Consider the following 27,559-nt stretch of genomic DNA (forward strand, 5'->3'; position numbering starts at 1 on the left):
AAAAAATAATTTTTTCCCTTTTGTGTTTCATGCTTATAATCTTTAGGATATAAAAATGCAAAATAAATTCTTTCATCTTTTCTTATTCTACATTATTTATTATCCTAATATCTTTATACAAAAATCAATATCAATGTAAAAAAAGAAAACATGAAAAAACATAAAAATTAACATACACCAAATGACTACTCTGTGAGCTGGAAAATGTGATGATATGACAGCAGCAACATCTCTCATAAAGGACACTTAACAGGTTAATTTAAACTGTAGGACAGTATACTGTACAGTACAATTTTGTAAAGTGAAATTACAGTGTACTGTGGGCATAAACATGGATTCATGCATGGGTTATGTGATTTCTCCCTCAATCAAAATCTCAGCATTCCTTTTGGCGCCTGATTTGAAAAAACAGTGCACTTGATACAGAGGTGAAAACCCTCAAATTGATATCTCCATTTCGTACCGATATATCCGTAAGTACAATATACCATGGTCTGTTATCTTGGTGTGCTACTGTAATATAAACAAGTAAAAAATGGGCCAAAGTTTCTTCGATGCAATCGAGTTTTCTGTACAGCTTATAATGCTATATGAAACTCTCAGCCATGGCCTATGAAACTCTCAACTGCAAGCCATGAAACTTTCAGCCATGGCCCAGTAGTGGCCTGTGCTGTTGGCACTTATAGTAGTGCCAGACATATGATCATGTCTAACTTTAACCTTAAATAAGATAAAAACTACTGAGGCTAGAGGGCTGCAATTTTGTATGTTTGAAAATTGGAGGGTGGATAATCTACATATCAATTTACAGCCCTCTAGCTTCAGTAGTTTTTAAGATCTGAGAGCAGGCAGAAAAAGTGTGGACGGACAGACAATTAGCCATCTCAATGTTTTCTTTGTACAGAAACAAAAAAATTAAATAATGAACAGCATTAAATATCATAAGTTCATTCCTGAGAGGAAAACAATTAGGTTTGCTATTATAGCAAAGTCCACCTAGCTTTGCAGCTAAGCCCAGCCCACTGATTATGTCACGACCATTCCTTGAAGCTGATTGGTTGGCAATGGTTTTGAAAAGTTGGTTAATCTGTGGTTCTCTTCATGTTCATTTATTTTGCAATGGTTGTTTTACCAAACTAAAATGCATTCTACTGATTATCAAAAGGAAACATTGTATTATCCCCTGCAATAAAATCATAATACACATCTCCCTAAAAATGGTAAAAAAAGGAAAATGTGAATGAAGTCAGGAGTGTTCCATGATGCTGCACTGTTGTATTTCATAAATGAGGCTCACCTGAATACGGAGGTGATGCGGAAAATCTGCGTACGAAACAGTGCGCTTGAATCACTGGACAATGATAATTACTGTCTGACATTGTCAAGCGTGTTCACCATTCTAAATTTACCACAAAGACTTTCTCAGAGCTATGCAGACTGGTATTTCATACTGATTTCAGGAAATTTGACTACATTTTAATAGTCATAAAATCGATTTTATTGCAATAGTTTACACATTCGGAGGAATGACAAGCAGTGACTGCACTCTACAGAATATGCCTTTAAATATGCCTATGTTTAACTTAAAGTTATAGTATGACAGGCTATACAAGTCATATTGGATATAATTTACTGAGAATTTTCTGAAGGACATAACCTCCTTTTGAAATAACAGGATCTTAAAAAATGTCACAAACCTACAATGTCCTATGTCTTTATGACGTTTGGATTATAGGCCTACTGTTTATTATAGGACTATCTTATGTTCAGCCATTTTACTGTGGTTCTTGTTGTGGTTATTCTTGTTTTCGTTGCTGCTGTTATGGTGCTTGTAGTGTAGAATAAACATAGACCTATTCATAAAATACTGGTGTAAAGAATTATCTGCCCACTCTTGTTAATTGAAATTTAGTCATTTGTATTAATTAAAAGTAATTGAGATCTTTATGAATACTATATAGTCTACGCTAGACTATTCTCCTAACAAGAGAGAGAGAGAGAGAGAGAGAGAGAGAGAGAGAGAGAGAGAGAGAGAGAGAGAAATTTACTGACTCATGTATCCTTTTGTCCAACAGGGTGCTCTACAAGAATGTCCCCAAAATCAAGTGATTCCTGGGCTACTCGCAGACTGGTTTGGATCATCTGATACATAATGTTTTCAGCTATCAATTATTGTTATATAATAATTTGTTATCCCTTTTGTAAATATATTTTCAATATCATTCATTGAGAGCAGTTTGATAGTTGTGTGTAAGACTGAGACAGTCCTCTGATTGATCTGTGTGTGCCATCGGCTACGTGCCCACAAATTTTACTTTTACTCTCTGTGGTATAAGTGGCGTTACAATTACTATGGCCATCCAAGCATGTATGTGTATGTGCACTTGCTTATACGTGTACATGACACTTTATGCAAGTACATTATATATCGTGGAGTTGAAACTACTATATTAATTAAAAGCTACTCTATTTCCAATACAGTAGATACAGAGAGAAAATCATTTGCGATAAGAAACTGATGCGTAGGCCCATGCCCTGTCATATGCTCAAAGTATAAGAATTTGATGTGTAGGCCTATGCCCTCTCATTGCCTCAAAATATAAGAAATTGATATGCAGGCCTATGCCATGTCATTGCCTCAAAATATAAGAAATTGATGTATAGGTCTGTGCCCTGTCATTGTCTCAAAATATCAGAAACTGACATGTAGGCCTGTGCCCTGTCATTGCCTCAAAATACAAGAAACTGACATGTAGGTTTATGCCCTGTTATTGCCTCAAATATAAGGAATTGACGTGTAGGTCTATGTCCCGTCGTTACCTCAATATATAAGAAACTGACGTGTAGGCCTATGCCATGTCATTCCATCAAAATATAAGAAATTGATGTGTAGGCCTATCTATGTCATTGCCTCAAAATATAAGAAACTGATGTGTAGGTCTATGGCCTGACACTGCCTCAAAATATAAGAAATTGACATGTAGGCCTATGCCCTGTCATTGACTCAAAATATAAGAAATTGACATGTAGGTCTATGCCCTGTTAGTCTCAAAATATAAGAAATTGATGTGTAGGTCTATGCCGTTTAATTGACGTGTAGGCCTATGCCCTGTCATTGACTCAAAATATGAGAAATTGACGTGTAGGTCTATGCCCTGTCATTGCCTCAAAATATAAGAAATAGACGTGTAGACCTATGCCCCGTCATTGCCTCAAAATATAAGAAACTGACATGTAGGCCTATGCCCTGTCACTGCCTGAAAATATAAGAAATTGATGTGAAAGTCTATGCCATGTCATTGCCTCAAAATATAAGAAACTGACATGTAGGCCTATGCCCTGTCATTGCCTGAAAATATAAGAAACTGATGTGTAGGCATATGCCCTGTCACTGCCTCAAAATATAGAAATTGACATGTAGGCCTAATCTCCCAATGATATTAACATTTGACATGGCTGCATAAGGCTATGCTTCATTTAAATTACAGTAATGTGGTCTATGTGGGATAGCTTATTTAGGCCAACACCAATATAAAAGAAAAAAAGCAAGATGCTTGTGTACTTAGGCTGCACATGATAAAAAAAAAAGATGCACAGACAAAATTATATAAGATCATAATGATATATAAGTTAATATATCTTTTATCGGAGATATCAATTGCATATTTCACAACTCTGGGAACTCATATCTGTGGTGTCATGATTCATGCAAGAAACACATCATTACCGAACTGAGCCAAATCCGTATTGGTATGGTAATCACTTGGACTGTTAACTAGTGTGACATCATTCCCCCTTCGAGAGCTCGCCAATCACTGGCTTGCCGTGGCCAGGGCTTAGCTGCAAAGCTAGGTGGACTCCGCTATACTAACAATTACACTTCACAGCTGTAACTATCATAAAGTAACAGTGTATATCAGTCATCATTTCTTCACACAAATACACATGGGATTTTTATATATTACCTAAATTATAAGCCATTAGCATCAAAAGTTTTAAGCAGTAGTCCCTGTGCATCAGTCATGACTCTACTGGACACTGAATTACATTTGCCATCAACAGATGTCTGTAAATCATAGGAGTTTTACAAATTGCCTATGCACAGCAACTAGCTTCCACAGCTCTGAAACATAACTGTTATTATCAGTATTAATATCTTTACTGAGCATTGCATTTTGTTAGCCTTTGTCAGTTCCACCTTTCACTTCTGTTGACTTCAACAATCCCAACTATGCTGACTTTTCGCTGTCAGCATTTAAGTGTATTTTTCCTGGTTTAAAAATGGCCCAAGTTTTTGCAAACCACTTAAATAAAAATACTTGCGTAATATCTTTAACAGACTTAAAAACACAGTTTCAGTAGTACAGCTGCATGTGACAGAAAGAGGAAAGATCTTTCCATTTAACATGAATAACATGAACAACCTGAATAACAAAGCTGTACCATATCTTGACAGTCATAAAATTATAGTATCAGGAATGAGGAAAGGAAAATTTTTTGAGGTTAGTCAGATAGTTCTTACATTGTTTGTATTTTATGACTGCACTACATTGGACCCCTGCCTATTTGTGGTTCCAGATTCATGGTTTCACCTATTCGCGAATTTTTCTGTGGAACGTATATACACATTATTTGCGAAAAATTCACCTATTAGTGGTACAGTAAACCCCCTGTATTCGCGGTCTCATGGTTCACGGACTCACGCATTCGCGGGTTTCTCTGTGGAACATATCTAGCTATCATTCGTGGAAAATTCACCCTTTCGCGGTATTTTTCACTGAGAAATATTCACTAATTACTGTATTTTCATATAATTTTCATGAATAAATGCACTTTTTGTGATAAAACTATAAAAAACTCAGGTATATGCATTTTTACAGGGTTTTTCTGTGTTTAAACTATCAAAATAGGCAGTTCTAAGTGTTTTTAGAGGGGTTTTAAGTATCTGCAGATTTAAGCTATTTGCAGGGGGGTGTGGGACGCATCCCCCGCGAATACGGGGGGTTCACTGTATTTTTCATAGAGAAGTATTCACTAATTATTGTATTATATCATTTTCATGACTAAATGTATTCTTTGTGATATATAATTCTTAAAATACTCAGGTTTAAGCATTTTTAGAAGGGTTTTTGGTGTTTGAACTATCAAAATAGGCAGTTATAAGCATTTTTAGGGGGGTGTCAATTATTCGCGGATTTCAGCTATTTGCAGGGGGTTGTGGTACACATCCACCATGAATACCTGGGTCAACTGTGGTTCAAATACCTAACAATAAGAAAAGAAAAGACACGAGATGGTAGGCTAGGTGTGTGCTAGTCATTGCAGCAAACAAAGGCTATTATTAAAACTCATAAAACAGGTTTTGACATAGGAAAAACCTATTTTTGGTAGTCGCTGTTTCGTCCTCAAGGAGTTATCCCCCATTGGTGTGCCAGCGCTCCATGGTGACAGACTAGTATCAAAGAAATATTTTTCTAGCCTGGTCTTGTAGCCAGGTATTATGTTGTAATGAAAACACTATGACACGTGATAGAGTATGATGGACTCAAGATAAGAGGGCATTTTCCCTTATCTTCAGCGAAGCTGAACCCATTTTTCCCTACGTCAAAAAATGCAAGAAGTGACTATTACACATGCTCGTCTGCCATCTTGTTTACAACCAGGGCAGGCAAAAGACCAGCTCAATTACTCTCTGTTGGTCAATGTATGATTATCCCTTGCCCAAATCCCATGCCTTTTGTCAGGGAAGTGGAGGGGTTTTGAGGACTTAACAGCGACTACCAAAAATAGGTTTTTCCTACGTCAAAACCTGTTTTTTGATAGCGTAGTCGCTGTTTTGTCCTCAAGGAGCTTTACAAAAGAAATAAAAAGTAAGACAGAAAATGGAGAACAAAAGATTATACAATCAAAAGAAAATGAAAAATGGGACATAGAAGAAAAGACCCTACAAAATATAAAACAAAACCCCAAAATATTCTACTCATATGCAAAAAAGATGAATAAAAGAAGAGTAGAAATAAGCCCTCTAAGAAATGAAGGGCGATTAACGAATGAAAAAAAGGAAATATGCAACATATTAGCAGAAAGATATAAGAGAGAATTTACACCTAGAATTGATAATGAAGATAATGATACAGGAATAAGAGATGAAAATAGTGAATATTTATCAAACATATATATTAGTGAAGCTGATATTGTGCAGGCTATCAAAGAAATTGAAAATGGATCAGCAGCCGGACCAAATGGCGTACCTGCTATTTTGTTAAAAAAAAGTAGTTCATTCTATCGCAGTGCAGACAATATTATTAAGACAAAGTGTAGATACAGGCAAGATTTATGATGAACATAAATTAGCATATATCACCCCTATTTTCAAAAGTGGGCCAAGACCAGAGGCAAGTAATTATAGGCCTGTGAGTCTAACATTACATATTATGAAAGAGTATGAAAGGGTAATGAAGAAAATATAATGAAACATTTAAAAATAGCTTGTTTAATAGCCGGAAAAAGTACACAAACCTAATTGTTAGCCCACTTTGAAAACATATAAAAACATGATAAACGAAAAATATACAGATGTGGTTTACCTAGACTTTGCAAAAGCTTTTGACAAGGTAGACCACAATATACTAGCATAAAAATTAGAAAACATAATATTGTGGACAAAGTAGGAAGATGGATAAAAGAATTTTTGCAAAACAGAAAACAGATAGTGATTGCAAACAATGAGAAATCGGATGAAGCTAAGGTAATATCCTCATTGTGCCACAAGGAATGGTGTTAGCTGCACTCTTGTTTGTTATTATGATTGCAGACACAGACTGTAATGTTAAGGACTCGTAGTGAAAAATTTCGCCGATGACACAAGAATAAGTAGAGAAATCACCTGTGATGAAGATAGGAACTCGCTACAAAGAGACCTAAACAAAAATATGAATGGGCAGAGGTAAAGAGGATGGTATTTAACTCTGATAAATTTGAATCAATAAATTATGGTGATAAAGAAGGAATGATATATGTATACAGGGGACCTAACAACGAGACAATCACAAATAAGGAAGCAGTTAACCCTTAAACGCCGAGCCTCTATTTACAAAAACGTCTCCCGTAGAGGGGCGCGATCGGGAGTTAAGGCTTCTATGCGGAAAAAGTTTTTTCAAAAAATCACAGCACGCTTAGTTTTTAAGATTAAGAGTTCATTTTGGCTCATTATTTTGTCATTGCCTGAAGTTTAGTATGCAACCATCAGAAATGAAAAAATATCATTATCATATATAAATATTGAAATATATGACAGAAATTTCAAAAAAAATTTTTCATATATAATTTATACATATCTTCGCTGTGAGCAAAACGGTTATAGCTAACAGGTTATTTTTTTCTTTGTATTGTACACTAAATTGCAATGATTTTGGTATATAACAAATTGTAAAACGATCAAAGCAACACAGAGAAAATATTATCACAAAATGATGCATGAATTCGTAACGGAGACGTAAAAAATTTTTTTTCAAAAATTCACCATAAATCGAAATATTGTGCTAGAGACTTCCCGTTTGTTGAAAAATGAAGCTAATTGATTGAATATTACTAGACTAAGTGTTTTAGCTTAGAATTGCAGTTTTGACCATTTGGGTCGAGTTAAAGTTGACCGAAAAGTAGAATTTTTCTATTTATCGTGATTTATATGAAAATATTTCAAAACTGACAAAGCTACAACCATGAGTTATTTTCTGTTGTATTGTACATGAAATTGCGCACATTTTCATATATAAAACTTTATGTAACGACTAATATAAAATGGTGCAAACATTACTGACAACGTTTGAAAGAATTTCTGAGATGTGAACGAGTTCCACTTCCGGACGTAAGGAAAATGTTATTTTTTAAAATTCACCATAAATCAAAATAATGAGGCTAGAGTTTCCAATTTATTGCAAAATGAAGGTAAATGATTGAATATTACTAGAATGTAAGAGTTTTAGCTTACAATTGCTTTTTTCGACCATTTCGGTCGAGTTAAATGTTGACCGAAGGTTGAAATTTTGGCAGTTATCTTGATTTATGTGAAAATATTTCAAAACTTATAAAAGCTACAACCCAGAGCTATTTTCTGTTGTATTCTACATGAAATTGACATTTTCATAGAAAAAAGTTTATGTAACGACTAATGTAAAACGATGCAAACATTGACAATGAAAGAATTTCTGAGATGTTCTGACCAGTTCCTGCCACGTAAGGAAAGTTTTTTTTTAGAAATTCACCATAAATCGAAATATTGTGTAGAGACTTCCAGTTTGTTGCAAAATGAAGGTACATGATTGAATATTACTAGAATGTAAGAGTTTTAGCTTATAATTGCGTTTTTACCATTTCGGTCGAGTTCTTGACGAAGGTTGAAATTTTGGCAGTTATTGTGATTTATATGAAAATATTTCAAAACTGATAAAAGCTACAACCATGAGCTATTTTCAATTGTATTCTACATGAAGTTGCGCACATTTTCATATATAAAACTTTATGTAACGACTAATATAAACGGTGCAAACATTATGAAAACGTGATCTGGAAGAATTTCTCTAGGAACCTTTAGGAAAAATGTTTTTCAAAAATTCACCATAAATCAAAATATTGTGCTAGAGACTTCCAATTTGTTGCAAAATGAAAGTAAATGATTGAATATTACTAGAATGTAAGAGTTTTAGCTTACAATTACGTTTTTTGACCATTTTGGTCGAGTCAAAGTTGACCAAAGGTTGAAATTTTGGCAGTTATCGTGGTTTGTATGAAAATATTTCCAAACTGATAAAAGCTACAACCATGGGTTGTATGTTGCTGTATTTTACATGAAATTGCGTTGCACATTTTCATATATAAAACTTTATGTAATGGCTAATATAAAACAGTGCAAAACTTACGACAAAATGACTTTCCCTAAAAGAATTTCTGAAATTTTCGGTCGAGTGGCAATAGGGCATAAGGTAAAAGTTTTTTTCAAAAAATACACCATAAATCGAAATATTGTGCTAGAGACTTCCAATTTGTTGCAAAATGAAGGTAAATGATTGAATATTACTAGAATGTAAGAGTTTTAGCTTACAATTGTGTTTTTTCGACCATTTCGGTCGAGTCCATATATTGACCGAAGGTTGAAATTTTTTGGAAAAACTTTTAATCCAATCGGCAAACAACAGACAATTTAGTAACATGATGAACGCCCAGTCGGCCAGGGTTAAAGACCTTGGTGTGATGTTGAATATGAATATGTTATGCAATGATCAAATAGCAATACTATTGGCAAAATGCAAAGCAAAAATGGGAATGTTGCCTACTTCAAAACAAGAAAATCAGAACACATGATTATGCTTTATAAAACGTATGTACATAGTTTTGAATATTGCAATATGATATGGTATGCAACACTAAAAGGATATTGCACAAATAGAGAGTGTTGGTCCTTTATAGCTAGGATAGAAGAAGTGTACAAAGGTCCTTTACAGCTAGAATAGAAGAAGTTAAAGATCTTGACCACTGAGCAAAAAGACTACAATTCTTAAAATTATATAGTCTAAAGGATAAGAGAACACTACATGATAATACAGGCATGGAAACAGATAGAAGGAATCACCGAAAACATCATGGAGCTAAAAATATCAGAAAGATTTTCAGAGGTAGATTAATAGTGCCCAAAACTATACAAGGAAAACTAAGGAAAACACACAGGTCATTAATCCACTACCCACCAGCATCGATAATGCAGCAATTATTCAATGCATTACTAGCTCATCTGAGGAACATATCAGGAGTGAGCATAGATGTGTTTAAGAATAAGCTTGACAAATACGTAAGCTGCATCCCAGACCATTGAAGATTGGAAGATGCATTAGCAATTCTCTGGTAGACATCAAAGGTGCCTCACACTGAGGGACCTGGGGCAACCCAAACGAACTGTAAGGTCTGTAAGGTATAGTAAGGTCTCTCTCTCTCTCAGGAAAAGATCCTGTTTGTGTGTGTGTGTGTGTTCATAGTGTTTTAAAAATTTGTAGTAAAGGTATTACATCTTTGCAAGACAAAAAACAAACATAAATTTTGTTTGTCAGAGAGATTAGAGATACATTCTCTCTCTCTCTCTCTCTCTCTCTCTCTCTCTCTCTCTCTCTCTCTCTCTCTCTCTCTCTCTTCCCCCAGCCAGCCTTGTTGAATATAAGTCAAAGTAGCTGGAAGGCTTAGAGGTATTTGTATATTTTTAAGGGTACTAATGTTTAAGATGACTGAAATTATATTAATAATATAATTTCAAAGATTAATAGCCTACAGTAATATCATAATAATTTAAGGTATATTTGATGTAGGATGATACTTTAAGTATACATTTAGTATTTGAACTTTCAAGATAGGCAGTTATAAGCCTTTTTAGGGGAGGGGGTAGCAAGTATTTGCGGATTTTAACTATTTTGGGAGTGGGTCTGGAACGCATCCCCTGCGAATACTGGGGGTTTACTGTAAATACATTTCACTTGGCTGAATATTAGTGAAATGCACTGAAGTGTGAGGTTCAGGTGGCAAGCCTGGAACGTCGAACTTTGAGGAGACTAGTTGATGCACGATAACTTATAAATCTTACATGTGCCAATTTTCTTTTTAATATAAAAAATGATGAATTGACATAGAATATTTTTATATGAATGAAAAAGAAATCATATATATCAAATAAAGGAATTAGGAATACATGCAGTTTTAGTTAAACAGCCGAGCGCCGATAAACAAAAATCGTCGATAACTGGAACATCAGTATGGTAATAAATGGCATTTACCACACCATAAGCACCAATCAACTGCTTACCAACACCGATAAACCACTTACTGGCGCTGATGGTTTTGCTTTCTGACACTGATAAACAGCCTACCAACACTGATAAACAACCTACCAACGCCGATAAACTGCTTAACAGCACCGAAAATCTGGTTAACAATGTTTTTAGCCAAGCATCATAGAACCGAAACGCTGTTAACCGATGCCGCCCATACGTAGGAACTGCCTGTACTGTACTGTTTTTTTACAAATGAATGGTTTAATTGGGGAAAGTTGAGTGTCTGGACTAACTTGTGATACCTAAGGACATGTGGCTGACAAAGAACGTGGGCCATGGGGGAATCTTGGTGCCCTGACCAGAAGAGCTAGTAGAATGGGATACCACTTGGCAGGGTGCCTACAAGGAGCTATCAGGGTCATTCTGAGAGTCAGAATGACAAACACATGGCAGACCATTTAACGAATCAGAGTGAACGGATGAAAGGCATGGGATTCCAGACTGTCCCATGGGTGCTGGAAGGCCACTTCCAAGGTAGCCCAAGAGTCTGGAACAGGACAGTAGAACACCCGGAGTTTTATGTTGAGCCATGTGGTGAACAGGTAAACAAATGGCATTCCCCAAAGCTCAAAAAGCCTTTCTATCACATGATGTTGGAGCCTTGGTTGCTGAACTGGTCTGCTAAAAAATTTCTCCTGCCCAGAATATAACTGGTTGCAAGCTTGGTAGCCTGACAAACAGTCCACTCTTGCAACTACAATGCCAATGGGCAGAGGTGAAGGGAGACCATGATCTCTTGCTTGCTGATGTATGCCACTATAGTCATGCTGTTACTCATCAACATTACAGAGTAATGCATTATGTGATCTTGGAAAGTTTGAACAGCTGGCACAGTTGCACACATTTCAAGATGTTGATACACAGATGAAGGTAGTTCTCTGCCCACACCTGAAACAGACATCCTCCAGGAGTGCATCCCATTCCTCCTTTGATGCATCTAAGAACAGAAGCATTTCAAGAGGTGGGTAGTTCATAAAACACTCTCTAGGAGGGTCATGTCGTCCAACCACCCAAAATGGACCTCCCTCACTTCTCAGTTCAAGAGAAGGAAGTGAGACGGAGGGTCACTAGAGGCTATAACATACTGCTTCAGCTGCCACTGATGAGCACTGGTGGAGGTGCCCATGAGGATGGCTTACAAAACCTGAACTGATTGTTCCTGTCGCAACAAGACTTGTCCTATTACCTCCCTGAGTTTGCTGATGCAATTCTGACAGGAAAACTCTTGCTGCTACCATATCCATCACCATGCCCAGGAACTTTGCCTGCTCCTTGGACACATGATTCAACTTCACACAGTTTTTTGTGATCCCCACATTGTGATAAAAGGCAAGGAGGAAGACTGTTCTGGAGCTGCTGCATCTCTGAGAATTCCAGAACCAGCTGGTTGTCAAGAACACCCAGAAGTATCCTGTGCGAGTGAGCCCCAAGCTGACACCATAACAAACACTACTGTGAACAACTGAGGGGCTGATGCCAGTTCAAATAAACAGTCCCTTAGCAGACAAAGTTGAAGTATTTCCTGGAGGAGTGATGGATGAAGTCACCCTCTAAGGCCAGGTCATCATGATCAAGTTTACCTGTCAGTTCTCCTGTTAGTTAATCGAATCTGGCATTAAAACTTACATGTAGATGACAGTTTGTGGGCGGAGTCAGTCCATTCACCAGAATGGATGAACTGATGGAATCACCTAAAGTTCTTCCAACCGACTGACAGGTGGTTGCATGTGTGGACAGGTAAGCAATGATTTCGTGACAGTTCGATGCAGGATTTCATCCAGGAAGGATCTCAGTCACTCTGATCAGAATATGAATACATATAGGCCTCATTCATTTCACTGTTAGACCCTGCAGTGATATTTGCAGGCCAATATAAGTCCAAATCATATAATAAAAATTTAAAACATTACATCCATGTGATACAGAATTTGGTGTAGGCCTAGGCAAGTGTCCTGCCTTTTTATGAAGTAGGCTTCACTGTCCATTTCATAAATAATTGAACCAACCCCTGGGCTCTAATTTAAACTCATTCATTAATATCAATGAGACCAGACATTTCTCTTTAATAACCAAATTTTAGACCATACTCTCTTAAGCCTTCTTTTCCTATTAGTATCGAGTGAATTGCTAAAGCAGCTAGTCTATGCAGTTCCACCTCCTCATCAGCCAGCAGTTTCCATCGCTGCCATATAGTGTTGCCACAATGAAGGCAAGACAAGAACTGAGGACGATGACTTGATTTGTCCAACTGACAATTCTACTCTTTTCATGTGGACGCTCATCCGTCGAACGGTCATGGGTAAACTGACAAGTAAATCTGATCATGAATACCTGGCGTAATGGGGTAAACAAGGAAAGAACTGTTTCCATCTTGAACTGAATTTGTAAAGGACAGCTGTTTAATGGTGAATTTTCTATTAAGAAAACCACACTGTAAAAACCCAGAGACAGCTTGTTTACAATTTATAATGCAATCTTTTCCAACATTGCCCTCACTCTTTAACAAAAGCCACAGCTTTAGGAGATCCAAGAAGGTAGGCTGGAAATTGATGTCATGCAACTTAGGAAAGGAGTGAGGTTCTGCCTTTTTAATGGGGGCCACTAAAATAATTCTCAACCCATGTAGAGAGAGTGGTTTGTTTGTGCTAAGGTGTAGGAAAAATAGGACTATCTGGGATGTTTGCCATGACATCTAGGTAAATCTTAAGTGCTTTAACCAGGCGTAATATTTTATATGAAATACTGGTTTTCTTTACCAGAAAAGAGGATTTTCCCTTTAAAAACATCATCATTCTTGGCCAGGAATGATAGGCCAGGAGACAACGGCAAATGATAACTAGGTGTATGAGTGGAGGAATTCTCTCCTTGTCTAAGAGAGCCTTGTACGCTAATCCGAGCTCCTGATGCCAAAGCAGTCAAGAAGACTACCTTTAGCAGCATATGAGTTGTAGTTGTATTGGGCCCATGAACTGAGCAGATGACATGAGTCTAAGAACCTTATTCAGGGACTAGATAATGGGAAACCCTTGCAGGAGCTGACCTTTACAGTGTAAAAGACTGGAGACTGGAATTAACAATTTCTATATTAGAATCAATTCCAAGACCATAGGGCAAGGGTTCTGCCAATGCTGCTTTGTATGCCATGACTGATGAAATAGCAAGGTGCTTGGCCTCATAAGATAATCAAATGTAAAACTATACTAACAGAGTTCAACTGGGCTCTCAGTGTTGGGGTAATCTAACGACATTTCCCATACGGACTGGTGTGTTGGATAGATGAAGTCCATAGTTTTGTACTAGATACCTAGCAATGTTAGGCAAATAATCTTCACAGTAGACTAGATTTAAAATTTCATGTGAAGTTCATGGTTCAGAAAGGAGGATGCGTAAACGACTTCCCCTCCCTCTGTCTGTGGTAGAACAACGGACGGCAATGGAATCTATCCTATTGCCTATTGTGGAAGGAATAAAGAACCAATGACTGTTGTGGAAGAAATAAGGAACCAATGACCTTTTGCCTAATTCAGGGCTACTAGGCAAGTGGTTCCATTGAAAGCTGGTAGATTGTTCAAAGTTTCGAAATTAGGGACAATGAAGGTAAAAGGTATATCACCCTCCATTTGTTCCAGTCTTGTAGGAATGCATCTCTTGCCATTGCCTGAGTGTCCAGGTTCTGAGGCACATACACTGGAAGTTGATGGTTCTCGCATGTGGCAAACCGGTCCACTTCCAGAATGTGGAAGCATGTCAGCAATTACTTACTTCAGAGGAGCTCAGTATGAGCCTAACCTCTTTATAGAAGACATTGCAGTCATATTGTCTAGGATGAACAAAATGTGAGACCCTTTTGGAGGTTTCAATTTTCTGAGATGAAAAGACAGCCAATAGCCCCAGGAAGCTGGTATGACACTCCTCTGAGCAGGTGACCCTAACTGACAATCCTCTCACTGGCCTCCCCAACCTGTCAAGGAGGCTTCCGTTTTATGTATTATCAGACCCCACGAATGGTGGAATTAGGTCGGTCTGTTTGCCAGAGACCCCTTCCAGATCCACGGACAGAGTGTCTTCCCAATCTCAGATGAAGGCGATCACAAAGCCTTTTCCTGGCATGTGAAAGCCAGAATCTGTTAAGTCCTAAGTCAATCTCAGGATTAGATCTATCATGGACCCAAACTGTAACAGGCCCAGACTTCGTTCCAATTGTCGTCTGGAAAAGCTGGACTGAGCAAGGAATCTACTTAGTCTTTCCTTATTCTGGTTTGAGTGCTTTGGGAAGAGACAGCTGGCTGCAAAGAGTAGCCTAACAAAGTCCCAGCCTCAGAAAAAGTCTGCTGGATGTAAGGTGAGACTTATTCCATACTAAGAAACCTTTTGACTGGAGTCTCTCAACTACCACTCTCAGGTTTCAAATTCTTATTTCATGGCTATCTTTTAACCAATTGTCAGGGTAGGCCAACAGCTAAAATCCTTCATTCCTGGCCTTAAAATAGGTACAGTATACATAAAATTTAAGCAACTGATGTTTTTTTCAAATTTGACGGGTCAAGGATCACCCTTCGTTCAGGGGAATGCTTCTTCGGGATGCTGAAAAGTGGTGGCAAATAAAGTCATCTTTCTCTATGGTCCCCTTTTAATAAGACAACCCCAACCATGCAAGTCCTATGGGGCTCCACCTCTTCCCTTCCTTGTAATACGCAGTCCAGGAGTCGATTTTTCTTTCCCCTGGTAGTAGTGTCTTGTTTGCTTTGAAAGGGGTGCTGATGCTATTGTTGTCCTTTCTTCTGTTGTGGGAGGGCCCTTATAATCAATGGCTTTGATTCACAGGCCAAGCTTTCTTAGGCCAAGGAAGAGGAAACTCTCAAGGGTATTGTTCCCCAGATTCCCCTTTTTCAAGAACAGTATATATTGTGCAATTCTGTTGTTGGGCTCATTCAGTGAATTGTGTGACAACAGACTCTTCAAAAAGGGTTCCAAAAGATAGAGGAAGAAACCAATAGGGAGGTTACACTGGGGAGCGAAATGCTCGAGCCCACCAATACTTCCTTTCAAACCTTAATGGTGACGCTCCAGAAAGTTGTAGTGCGCTCCCAACAGGGTACACACAAGTGTTTTGGCTACTGCAGTGAACACTGTTCTTGAAGACACTGGAAGCTCTTTAATCAGGTGGAACCTAGCATAAAATTCATCCATGGCTATCCTGAGATTTTTCTTGTAGGGGTCACAAATTGCTGGGTAGCCATGTCCAATGGGAGCTTTTTACTTTCAAAATGAAGGAAAAATGTTGCTCATTCCTTTGTAGCACTATCAGATACTGGGATGGTGGAGACAATTGGCTTTATTTCTGCCATAAGCTCTCATTTCCCAGTCATCACAAAATTCTGAAATTCCGTCTTCACATGATTGATTGTTTCAAAAGTGAAAAGACAGGAAGCTGGTGCCTCCCAGAGAGGTTAATGGTTCTGTAAAATTGTTGCTGTACTATATTTTCCATTAAACTAGAGAAAAGTTGATTCTGTGGCTTTCATTAATATACATTAGGCATGATAACCATCTCCTTCAACAGTTTCTGAATTCCTACTGAAGGAGTGACCATGAGCCCTTCAGTATTGGGAAAGTCCACTCTGTCCGAAAATTCTATATGCTCAACCTAAATCTGTTTTCCTTTAATTAATGAGGTATTTTCCATCTGGTGGAAGGATGCACACTGAGGTGTCTTGCCAAGGGTTATCAGTATCATTCTCAGGGCCAGATATTGGTTTATTGAGGTTTATTGTCCAACCTGGTCTCAATTGTTATCAGTCAGAGCTCTGGGAATGAGTAGGCTGTTTCTTATTATCCATTCTGATTTCAACAGGGGATCTAGGCAACTGGTTCAACTTCTTTTTTGGGCTTGGGTTTTTGTTTTATCCTGTTCCCATGAACTATGGTTTTTGGTGAGAACCCTATCTGCCTGGGCAGACTGTACAGCCTCTCAATCCTCTAGTTTAAATGATGAGAAATTTTAACATATCACACCTTACTCCATAACCAGGACACCTGAATTCCTCTTAGGAATCACAGATAGCTTCTCAATGCTGATGCTCAGTAGTGAGTCCTCAAAGGAGTTACACTCTCTTGGGGTCATCCTTGATACTGCTCATGATTTACTCCCAGAATTCTGAAAGTCCTGCAAGCAGAATTTTCCCATCTGGGAAGGCTGCATGAACTGATGAGCCATGGCAGTCGTATTACCACTGCCTGGCAGTATAGATAATACAGCAAGCTGAATTCCCTATTAGGGAAGCCTTCACGAACTGCTGAGCCAAGGCAGTTGTACTATCACTGCCTGACAGTATAGATAATACAGCAAGCAAAATTTTCCCATCAGGAAAGCCTGCATGAACTGATTGAGCCAATGCAGTCGTATCATCACTGCCTGGAGTATAGGAAGTACAACAAGCTGAATTCCCTATTAGGAATGCCTGCATGAAATGATTATGATCCAAGGCAGCTGTATTATCACTGCCCGGCAGTACAGAAAGTACAGCAAGCAGAATTTTCCTGGAAGCCTACATAAAATGATTGAGCCAAGCAGTCATATCACCACTGTCTGGCAGTATAGAAGTCCAGGATATATCACTACCCTCTATAAGGTACAGACACTTCAGATGGGGCTGTCCTACATGACTGCTGCATGGGAAAGGCAAGATTCTCATTTGAAGTATCTCTCTCATGTAAAATATAAGACTGCTTCCTAGATCTTCTGGATTCAGAAGAGGAATTTCAGTGGCTCTGTCCACTTCATGTCAGGTATCAGTGACCTCTCCCATGGGGAGACTTCATCTCCATCGGAAGAGTTGAAGTGGGAGTTCCTAGAATTCACTGCTTTTGGAGTATAGGCCCAAATGTGTCATCTGCTCAGAGAGTGATGAAAACATACTACCATAGTACTGCCAGAACATGTACAATAGTCTCATCCTTCTATACTCCTGTTGAAATCTATAACTAATAGAGACAGCTTAAAAATGAGCTCTTTCATCATTTAAACTTGCTGCCACAAGCTTGTGGCATATTTCACACATGTCCAGCCAGCAACCAAATTCTCCTTTATTCCTTAAGGGCTGGCTCATGGCAGGTAGTTATGAACCATTTTCACAGGCAAAAAGCAGACTGAGCAATTTGCTGTGGCACAGGTAATATGTAAATCCCGTGTAATAGTAGCCCAGTAGTGATAAAAGGAACAAGTGTTTAATAAAAACTACTTAGTGTTAGCTACCTATATTACTCTATAGGCTGCAACCACTTCAAATAACCCAGGCCTAAATGGCCACAAGTACATGTTCATAGTATGATGTAAGGAAACATGATCAATAGGTCATAATCCATAAAATAGCTTAAAGGATTTACTCACCAAAGCTTCTCAACTCAATTATGACAAAACTAAATGGATCTCCAAACTGTATATTTCTACACATTTCATAACCTATGATTACCTGGTCTATTCCCAAGCACCAGGCAAAGGCTATAGACTACATTAGTTGGTTCATAAATAAAAGCAATAATTATTGGAATCATCATACCAAAAATGTATAAAATCTGTATCTTTAAGATTTTAAAATGTTTGGCAAAGCTCACCATTATAAAAAAGTACTTTTGTATTCCCTTACGAAAAATACAAACATCACAACAAATTCTCAACACCTGTGACGTCACTACTGGCGGAGTACTGTAATATCCGTTGGAATTGATCAGCATGAATGTATTCCTTTAACATTGGAAAGAACCCCAATATTAAGGATAACTGGGGAACTGTTGATATAACAAAACCATTTTGTTTGATTATAAAATACTACAACTACATAGGAAATACTGACCTCTAGTAAACAACAATGATCGTAAGTCAAACACGACTGGGAGCTAATATCAAGGCTATGTTTTGTAAACAAGAAGTTAGGCTGCCCCAATTTACCCTTCTGGTAACTTCAAATTATCTATCAATGTTAAAAGGGCATTGTATAATAAGTTTCAATAAAAAAATTGTCTAATATTACAGTATTGCCTGAATGCTAATTCTTACTGTGTTAAACAAGAAAAAACAACACAGCAATTATAGCGTAGCCTAGCGATCTACTCCCAACTTCTCGCCTTGGAAGAGGCTTACTGGCTCCCAATTTAAACAAATGTAAGCCTGCCTATTACAATTTTAAGAAACTAAAATTTTTCACTGGGTCTTAAAACTAAGTACTTAGCATGACTCATATAAAGTGGGTGAAAAAATGTGTAGTCACACACGATTTCCAAAGCACAATCTGGGGACTAGCGAACTCTTGGACTGATCAGAGTGTAACGAAAATGGCGCCGACTAATGTTGTTGTAACATCAGTGCAAGTAAGACATAGAGCCTAGGTAATCATTGTAGGAAGGGAGATAGAGCCCTCCTGTCCTTAGTCCTTTATATTCTATCACTGTGCCAACAGGCACTATTCTGGACAAGACCAACTGTAAGAGAATTCTTCATAATTGGTTGGTCTGTCTTATGGAGCCCTGGGGGGACCATGAGAGTTACACGAACAGTGGCTACGCTATCAAAAATGTTTTGTGTTATAGAAAACTTTCTCACAGCAAAAAATTTAGTATACTAATTTGAAAAGTCTATTTAACTGTACAGTACTTATATAACTTGACTATTTAAAAAAATTCTAGCTACTGCTAGAAAACTAATTCAACATAAGGGATATGTTCCTAAAGCCAACATGTAAATGGAAATAGTTTAAATAAATCATAATTTCTCAGTAAGAATCAATAGTACCAAGGGTGGTTATGTTTTGAGACAGTTGGAAACTACCTTTTTTGGGGGGTTCTGATATGAAATATTAGTATGTAAACATCATGAGTAATACAGAACACTTAGGTTTTCACTGCCCATCATTATCACCTTACCTCTGTTCTCTTTGCTTTTCTTCCAATTAGTGCTGCTGGCTCAGCCAATAACTACATTTCCCCATATGTACAATACAATGGTATAGGGGGGGGTTGAGTTCAGAGGCAATGGAATCTCTACTTTTTATTGGATACTGATAAGTGGCAGCATGGGAAATATTGCTCATGCTTCCTCTTATCTGTACAGTATTAATGCAAGAAATTCATGTAAACAGATCATTATCTCCTCTAACCACAGCCATGTTAAAGTGAAATAGCGTATTTAGAACCTCTATAAAGTTATCTGTACTTGAAAATCTTTAAAAACAGGAGCAATGCAAAGTTAAAGACCCTGGAAAGTTAGGTTGAGGAAGACCAAAGAAATTGGATAAAAAGTAAGGGGAAGAAAGCAATGCAAGTGTTTGTTAAATAATGAGAGCTGGAAAAAATTTTGGAATTATGCCTAAACTGTGCCAGGTAAGGTACAACACAGTAGAACTTAGGTATGGTAATAATGTTTTAGAGAAGGTGTTCTTCTTGACCTATAAATGATCCCATGACTCAGCTTTTTTTAATCCTTTTAACCCAGTGTAAATAGGAATTTACCCAAGTGCTACCTGCATACCTTGCTTCTGACACAATGTAAAAAGACTTGTGTTTAGAGGTGAGTAAATAAATTAATGAAATAAACACAGCTAACATGATCAAATTACAAGCAAGATGAGCAGCAAATGATGTCTGTGACAGGTAGACTACAATGACTCATCCTAATAGCAGGATACTCATCAGAGAAACTGACTCAATATTTCTTTTATCTACTAAATTATACAGTCCATGACTAAAGAATGAACACTCACCTTATACTGGGTTTTACAACATACTATAATTAAAATAAGAAGTTTGCAAGTTGTATGGACACTATAGTGTAATACTTGAAGCTTATGATAACCCATGGTTTATATCTACAATACATATAACATTTATCAAAAATACCTGTTCAACACTAGTTTTGAGCCTTTCTAATTCAGTCTTAACTCTTGCCTCCTCTAAGCGTAAACTTTCAACTCTGGCAGTGGCAGACGCGATGTTTTCTTGGAGTTGCTGTCGATGTTGCTCTAGATCTCGTAGCTCATTCAAGACAGAAGCTTTAAAAAATATACAAATTAATAACTTTAAAATTTTAGTTTCAGTTATGAATCACTTACTTTACTGAAACCTTAAAACCAGAGTTAATTAAGTAAACAAACAAGGCAAAACTTCTAGTAAATAAGCAAAAATCCATAAATGGAAGCCTTTTCTGCCTAAGTATTTATAGATATGTAACAATTAGAGGGAGGAGAAAAGTACAGTATTTTTCAAGTTTAACCAGACAGCTGCCTGGGAACTAAGTTTTGGCACTGATGTCTGAAGCAAAAGTTAAGCCTACCAATTACCATTTTCTCAAATGGGTTCTTTCAGTGGATAGTACTTGTAATTTTTTACTACCTTGGACAACACAAAATCCAGCTAGAACATCTCAGTATAAGGGTCTTTACTTAAAATTATCCTCTTTGTTCATAATTTCCTTGGAAAGGTTGTTAAGTACTAAAATGAGTTTATATTCAAAAGGCCCGGCGGCCAAATGAGGTAGCTCAAATCTCAAGTGTTCCAAAAAAGGGCCAGATTCAAAGAATTTTTTTGTTCAGTCTTTTTGTGCATAATATCCATGAGACTGCTGACTGGTTCCCTTTTAAAAAAGCACATTTAGAAAGTACTTTATTTTCATTAAAAACAGAGGTAGTTTACTTGAATGTGGCTAATGGGCATGAGTGGACAGGAGAGCTTTCCATGGTACCAACCACATAAGTCCAACTGCCAGCTGAAAATACGTCACAGAACGTCTCCTGGTTTAAAAAATCCTCTAAGCAACTACTTGAAAAATACAGCTGCAGCTAGATAACCTCCAGCTGTGGAAATGGTAAGTGTTGGAGAAACCAAATAAAATGAGGCTTGGATAAGAACCAGATCACATTAGAAACACCCACAGTAGATCTGCCAACAGATGTATCAGGTTGACAAACCATACCTGTTGATGCCAAAAGTGTAAATACATAATATTAAATTCTGCTGTCTGGAAGATAAAGCTGCTGATTATCACTAATATAGGAAAAGGGGGAAAGACAGAAATCTCTGGATTGTGTAACATCCACGATTTATTTATATACTAATGGCTATTTGAAATCATCATAAGGAAGTAAAGCTGTTTGTAGCCTTGGCTGATTGCCATGTGCATGTGATTAAAGGTGAGGCATACTTTATTAGCTAAGAGCTTATCGCAATTACTTCCTTTCCCAGTCTACCTCTCTCACTTTCTCTTTTCCATTTAGAAATACACTACTTATAGTAATCCCTTCCATATGAAACTGCCATTGTTTTCCCCTGTTCACTTGTAAGAGCAATGGAAGACCTACCTTTGAAGAAGCTTCTCATGTAAGCATATATAAGGAAACTTACTGAGATGTCAGTTAGCCAGAAAACACTACAAGAAGCAGACGTCACAAGATAACCAGGTCACAGCTGCATGTGAAGGTGACCAAAAGTGATTCCAGTAGACAGATCGAGAAGTTCACAAGTGAACAACTCTGATGCTTCACACAGCCACCCATAACCTCACACTCCTTTAACAAGGATATTGTGAGACTTGCCTGCCATACTCATTGCATAGAACCTGACTCATGCCAGTGTCAACTACTGCCATGGAAGACCTATTCTTTTTTAGTTCCACAAGAACCCCTGGAACTGCATGAGCCAGCAAAGTTAAGTACCCATATTGATGGGCAAGGCCAATGTGGAATAAAAGGGAAATTTGGTTTAGAATGTGGGAAGTAATAAAGTTAGGTTGTATTTCTAAATGTCAAGAGAGTAACTCTATCAGGGGAAACAATACTGGAATTCATATCAGTGTCTTGATAAAATCTACTGGTGTTTAAAAGCATTTTCATAAAAATGTTTGACTGTGTAAAAGAGCGTAATATTGCTAATCATGTTTACAACATTTTTCAAAGAAATGTTATTTGAGTTCATATAGTGTTTGTGAAAAAAATATTTGTGTATAAAAATATTTATAGAACTGCAAGTGCAGTATTTCCATTTTTACCAGTGGCTGCATCTGATCTTGTTGTTACAGAATTGTATATCTTTGGTTAAATATGGAGAGTTTTACAGAATTGTATATCTTTGGTTAAATATGGAGAGTTTTACAGAATTGTATGTCTTTGGTTAAATAAGGAGCGTTTTATATCAAACACTGAAAGTAACCACATGTAGGTAGTTATGTGCAAATCACAGTGAAAATGTAGGCAATTACTGAATCATATTGGTAAATCCTGCCAGTTTCATAGGCTGGATTGTTTCATAGGAAACTTTAAAATGAAAAAGTCAAATAATATACAGTAGTTATACTGAGAACAATGATAATTTTAGTAAAACTATTTTACTTATTGTATGCAATTATATTTCATACATTTACTGTCATATTATCGTATTATAATTTATGAACACAGTGATCATGTGCCATTTGCATTATGGTAATATACATATTTACATTCTAAGAATTATCAGCTGTTGCATTTACTGATGTCATCACTGCCATTAGTTGCTAAATTAAACTTATTTCGGAGATACATTTTTTCATAAATTATCAAAGCTGGATTTTAAAAAATTTAACTTACTTTATTTATAAGAGCAGTAAATTAAATGAAGTAAAGCTGTGATTTCAGCAGTTTCGGAAGTTGCTTTTGCCTTTTCCAAAATCATTTTGTGGCCAACACATTATTCGTTACTTCAGCCACAGCTACAACCTTAAATTTACTGGTACACTTTCTTAACACTTTCTTCTCCATTGCAGGAAGGATGAATAAAAAATTTATTATAGTTTTATTCATGGAAATCACTGAAAATCAGCCAATTTTTAACAAGTCAAACAGTGTAACACAACTCTTAATAAATGTGTGTTAGTTACAGTAATTAACATTGGCAAACAGCTGTTTCTCAATTCAGTTTTTTATGTCAGTACTTGCTGTTGTTTATGCCAGTGTTTTGCACACAATAGTAAGTGGTTGTTAATTATAAAAAATAATAATGCAATCTTAGGCAAACCACAAGTTTGGTACTCCTGGCTGAAAGTATACAGTATAGACTTGCACTGAACCTAATGATCTTTTGCTTGTAGGCCTGTTTATTAGTTAAAAGCTAACTCAGATGTACAGTGATATGCATTATCAATGGTATCTACCAAAACTGCGACAAGCAGAGAAAGCCTAGCTTAGTATAATCTACCAAAAAGGAAACTGCACATTAAGCACAGCCTTGTGTAATCTACCGAAAATGCATCTCATACTATACATGATATATATGATGAAATTGTGTTTTTATATACAGTAAGTAACTTACACAATAATTACTTAGCTAAGAGTTTCTAACTCGAAAGCAGCTTTGATTTTGAAAATCGTGGTAGTGATAGTCTTTTGTTCATGTAGGTGACTAACCCTGCCCACTTTCAGGGTAAGAGAGAGAGGAACAACTCAGCCAAGGACTTCACTTTTGTTTCCGCCAGCTTAACAGCAACACGGTGTTAAGAAAGCAGCTTGATTTTGGTTTTCAGCTTGAGATTCTTACCTTTTGGTGATGTATTTTCAGCGGCGGTAGCCTTCGGCTTTTGTATTTGAATTGGTCGACAGTGTTTTTTCCTGATTTTTTACTATTGTCCTCCTATGAGATTAACTTATTTTGACTTGGTTAGCTAGTACCCATGCCACACTCTATCGCATCGAGCATTAGGTATTGCAGCAGAGGCTGCAATACTCTCTTGACTAAAGCATGTTATGACTCACAAACTTTATGTACGACATTTAGAGGACAAATTTGTTCAGTTGACTTAATATGTGAGGAATGCTGTGAATTGGATGAGAAAAAATGGAAAACTTTAGCTTCTCACCTATCTAAGCTGGAAAGGGATCATAAAAGGAAAGCAGCTTCTAGAGCTGAAATTAAGTTAGCAACTCAAGACATGACTCAGGAATCTAGTGATGTTAATATTCCTATTATCTCTTCTCCTGCTAAAGTAATCTCTCCTATTTCCAGCCCTCTTCCTGTACCATCAATCTCTGCTCCTGGTTCCCAAGCTCCTGACCCAGATTGCTATGCCAGCCTCAAATCAAAATTTGACAAAAAGTTTTATATTCTTGCTAGCACAGTGGCACAGTTGGCTGACTCAATGTGTGTCTTCGTGGACAAATTCAGTACTTGCTGTTGTTTATGCCAGTGTTTTGCACACAATAGTAAGTGGTTGTTAATTATAAAAAATAATAATGCAATCTTAGGCAAACCACAAGTTTGGTACTCCTGGCTGAAAGTATACAGTATAGACTTGCACTGAACCTAATGAACTTTTTTTAGGCCTGTTTATTAGTTAAAAGTTAACTCAGATGTACAGTGATATGCATTATCAATGGCAAAACCAAGAGAAAGCCTAGCTTAGTATAATCTTAACACCGAAGCCCTATTTACAAAATCGTCTCCGTATGCGGCGTTGGGTGAGTTAAGCGCCGAAGCGGAAAAAAGTTTTTTCAAAAATCACAGCACGCTTAGTTTTTAAGATTAAGAGTTCATTTTGGCTCATTTTTTTGTCATTGCCTGAAGTTTAGTATGCAACCATCAGAAATGAAAAAATATCATTATCATATAAAAGTATTGGAATATATGACAGCGAAAAAAATAAACTCGTATATAATTGTATTGTTAAGCAAAGCAGTTAAAGCTAATGACTTAATTTTTTTAGTTGTATTGTACACTAAATTGCAATGATTTTGGTATATAACAAATTTTAAAACGATCAAAGCAACACAGAAAATATTATCACAAAATGATGCATTTCAACGCGGAGTAAAAATTTTTTTCAAAAATTCACCATAAATCGAAATATTGTCTAGAGACTACCGTTTGTTGAAAAATGAAGCTAATTGATTGAATATTACTAGACTGTAAGTGTTTTAGCTTACAATTGCAGTTTTCGACCATTTCCGTCGAGTTAAAGTTGACCGAAAGTCGAATTTTTCTATTTATATTTGATTTATATGAAAATATTTCAAAACTGATAAAAGCTACAACCATGAGTTATTTTTGTTTGTAAATGATTGCGCACATTTTCATATATAAAACTTTATGTAACGACTAATATAAAACAGTGCTACGACAACGAGACGAAAGAATTTCTAAGATGTTTTTGACGTAAGGAAAATGTTTTTAAAAAATTCACCATAAATCGAAATATTGTGCTAGAGACCCAATTTATTGCAAAATGAAGGTAAACGATTGAATGTTACTAGAATGTAAGAGTTTTAGCTTACAACTGCGTTTTTACCATTTTGGTCGAGTTAAAGTTGACTGAAGGTTGAAATTTTGGCAGTTATCGTGATTTATGTGAAAATATTTCAAAACTGATAAAAGCTACAACCATGAGCTAATTTCTGTTGTATTCTACATCAAATTGCACACATTTTCATATATAAAAGTTTATGTAACGACTAATGTAAAACGATGCAAACATTACGACAACATGACGAAAGAATTTCTGAGATGTTCAGCTGAGGCAGAGGCGTAAGGAAAAAATTTTTTTCAGAAATTCACCATAAATCGAAATATTGTGCTAGAGACTTCCAGTTTGTTGCAAAATGAAGGTACATGATTGTATATTACTAGAATGTAAGAGTTTTAGCTTATAATTGCGTTTTTACCATTTCGGTCGAGTTAAAGTTGACCGAAGGTTGAAATTTTGGCAGTTATCGTGATTTATATGAAAATATTTCAAAACTGATAAAGCTACAACCATGAGTTATTTTCTGTTGTATTCTACATGAAATTGCACACATTTCCATATATAAAACTTTATGTAACGACTAATATAAAACAGTGCAAACATTACGACAACGTGTGAAAGAATTTCTTGACGTAAGGAAAAGTTTTTCAAAAATTCACCATAAATCGAAATATTGTGCTAGAGACTTGCAATTGTTGCAAAATGAAGGTAAATGATTGAATATTACTAGAATAGTTTTGCTTACAATTGCGTTTTTACCATTTCGGTCGAGTCAAAGTTGACCGAAGGTTGAAATTTTGGCAGTTATCGTGATTTATATGAAAATATTTCAAAACTGATAAAAGCTACAACCATGAGTTATTTTCTGTTGTATTGTACATGAAATTGTCACATTTTCATATATAAAACTTTATGTAACGGCTAATATAGAACAGTGCAAAAATTACGACAAAATGACGAAAGAATTTCTGAAATTTTCGGCCGAGTTACAGCGTAAGAAAAAGTTTTTCAAAAATTTACCATAAATCGAAATATTGTGCTAGAGACTTCCAATTTGTTGCAAAATGAAGGTACATGATTGAATATTTCTAGAATGTAAGAGTTTTAGCTTACAATTGCGTTTTCGACCATTTCGGTTGAGTCAAAGTTGACCGAAGGTTGAAAGCAGCTTCAGAGCTGAAATTAAGTTAGCAACTCAAGACATGACTCAGGAATCTAGTGATGTTAATATTCCTATTATCTCTTCTCCTGCTAAAGTAACCTCTCCTATTTCCAGCCCTCTTCCTGCACCATCGATCTCTGCTCCTGGTTCCCAAGCTCCTGACCCAGATTGCTATGCCAGCCTCAAATCAAAATTTGACAAAAAGTTTTATATTCTTGCTAGCACAGTGGCACAGTTGGCTGACTCAGTGTGTGTCCTCGTGGACAAATTCAG

The 27,559-nt window shown here is 36.7% G+C and overlaps 1 protein-coding gene across 4 annotated transcripts in view; it reads right to left on the reverse strand.

The window, feature by feature from the left end:
• botv (exostosin like glycosyltransferase 3) overlaps positions 1–27,559 on the reverse strand; it is a 97,669-nt gene that overhangs the window by 36,587 nt on the left and 33,523 nt on the right. For all 4 annotated transcript variants that reach the window (XM_067121543.1, XM_067121520.1, XM_067121531.1 and 1 more), the window contains one exon: positions 20,763–20,914. In XM_067121543.1, coding sequence (XP_066977644.1) covers positions 20,763–20,914 — 152 coding nt within the window. The remainder of the gene's footprint in view (positions 1–20,762; positions 20,915–27,559) is intronic.

This window comes from Macrobrachium rosenbergii, chromosome 2 (genome assembly GCF_040412425.1).
Source record: "Macrobrachium rosenbergii isolate ZJJX-2024 chromosome 2, ASM4041242v1, whole genome shotgun sequence".
NCBI classification, from domain to species: Eukaryota; Metazoa; Arthropoda; class Malacostraca; order Decapoda; family Palaemonidae; genus Macrobrachium; species Macrobrachium rosenbergii.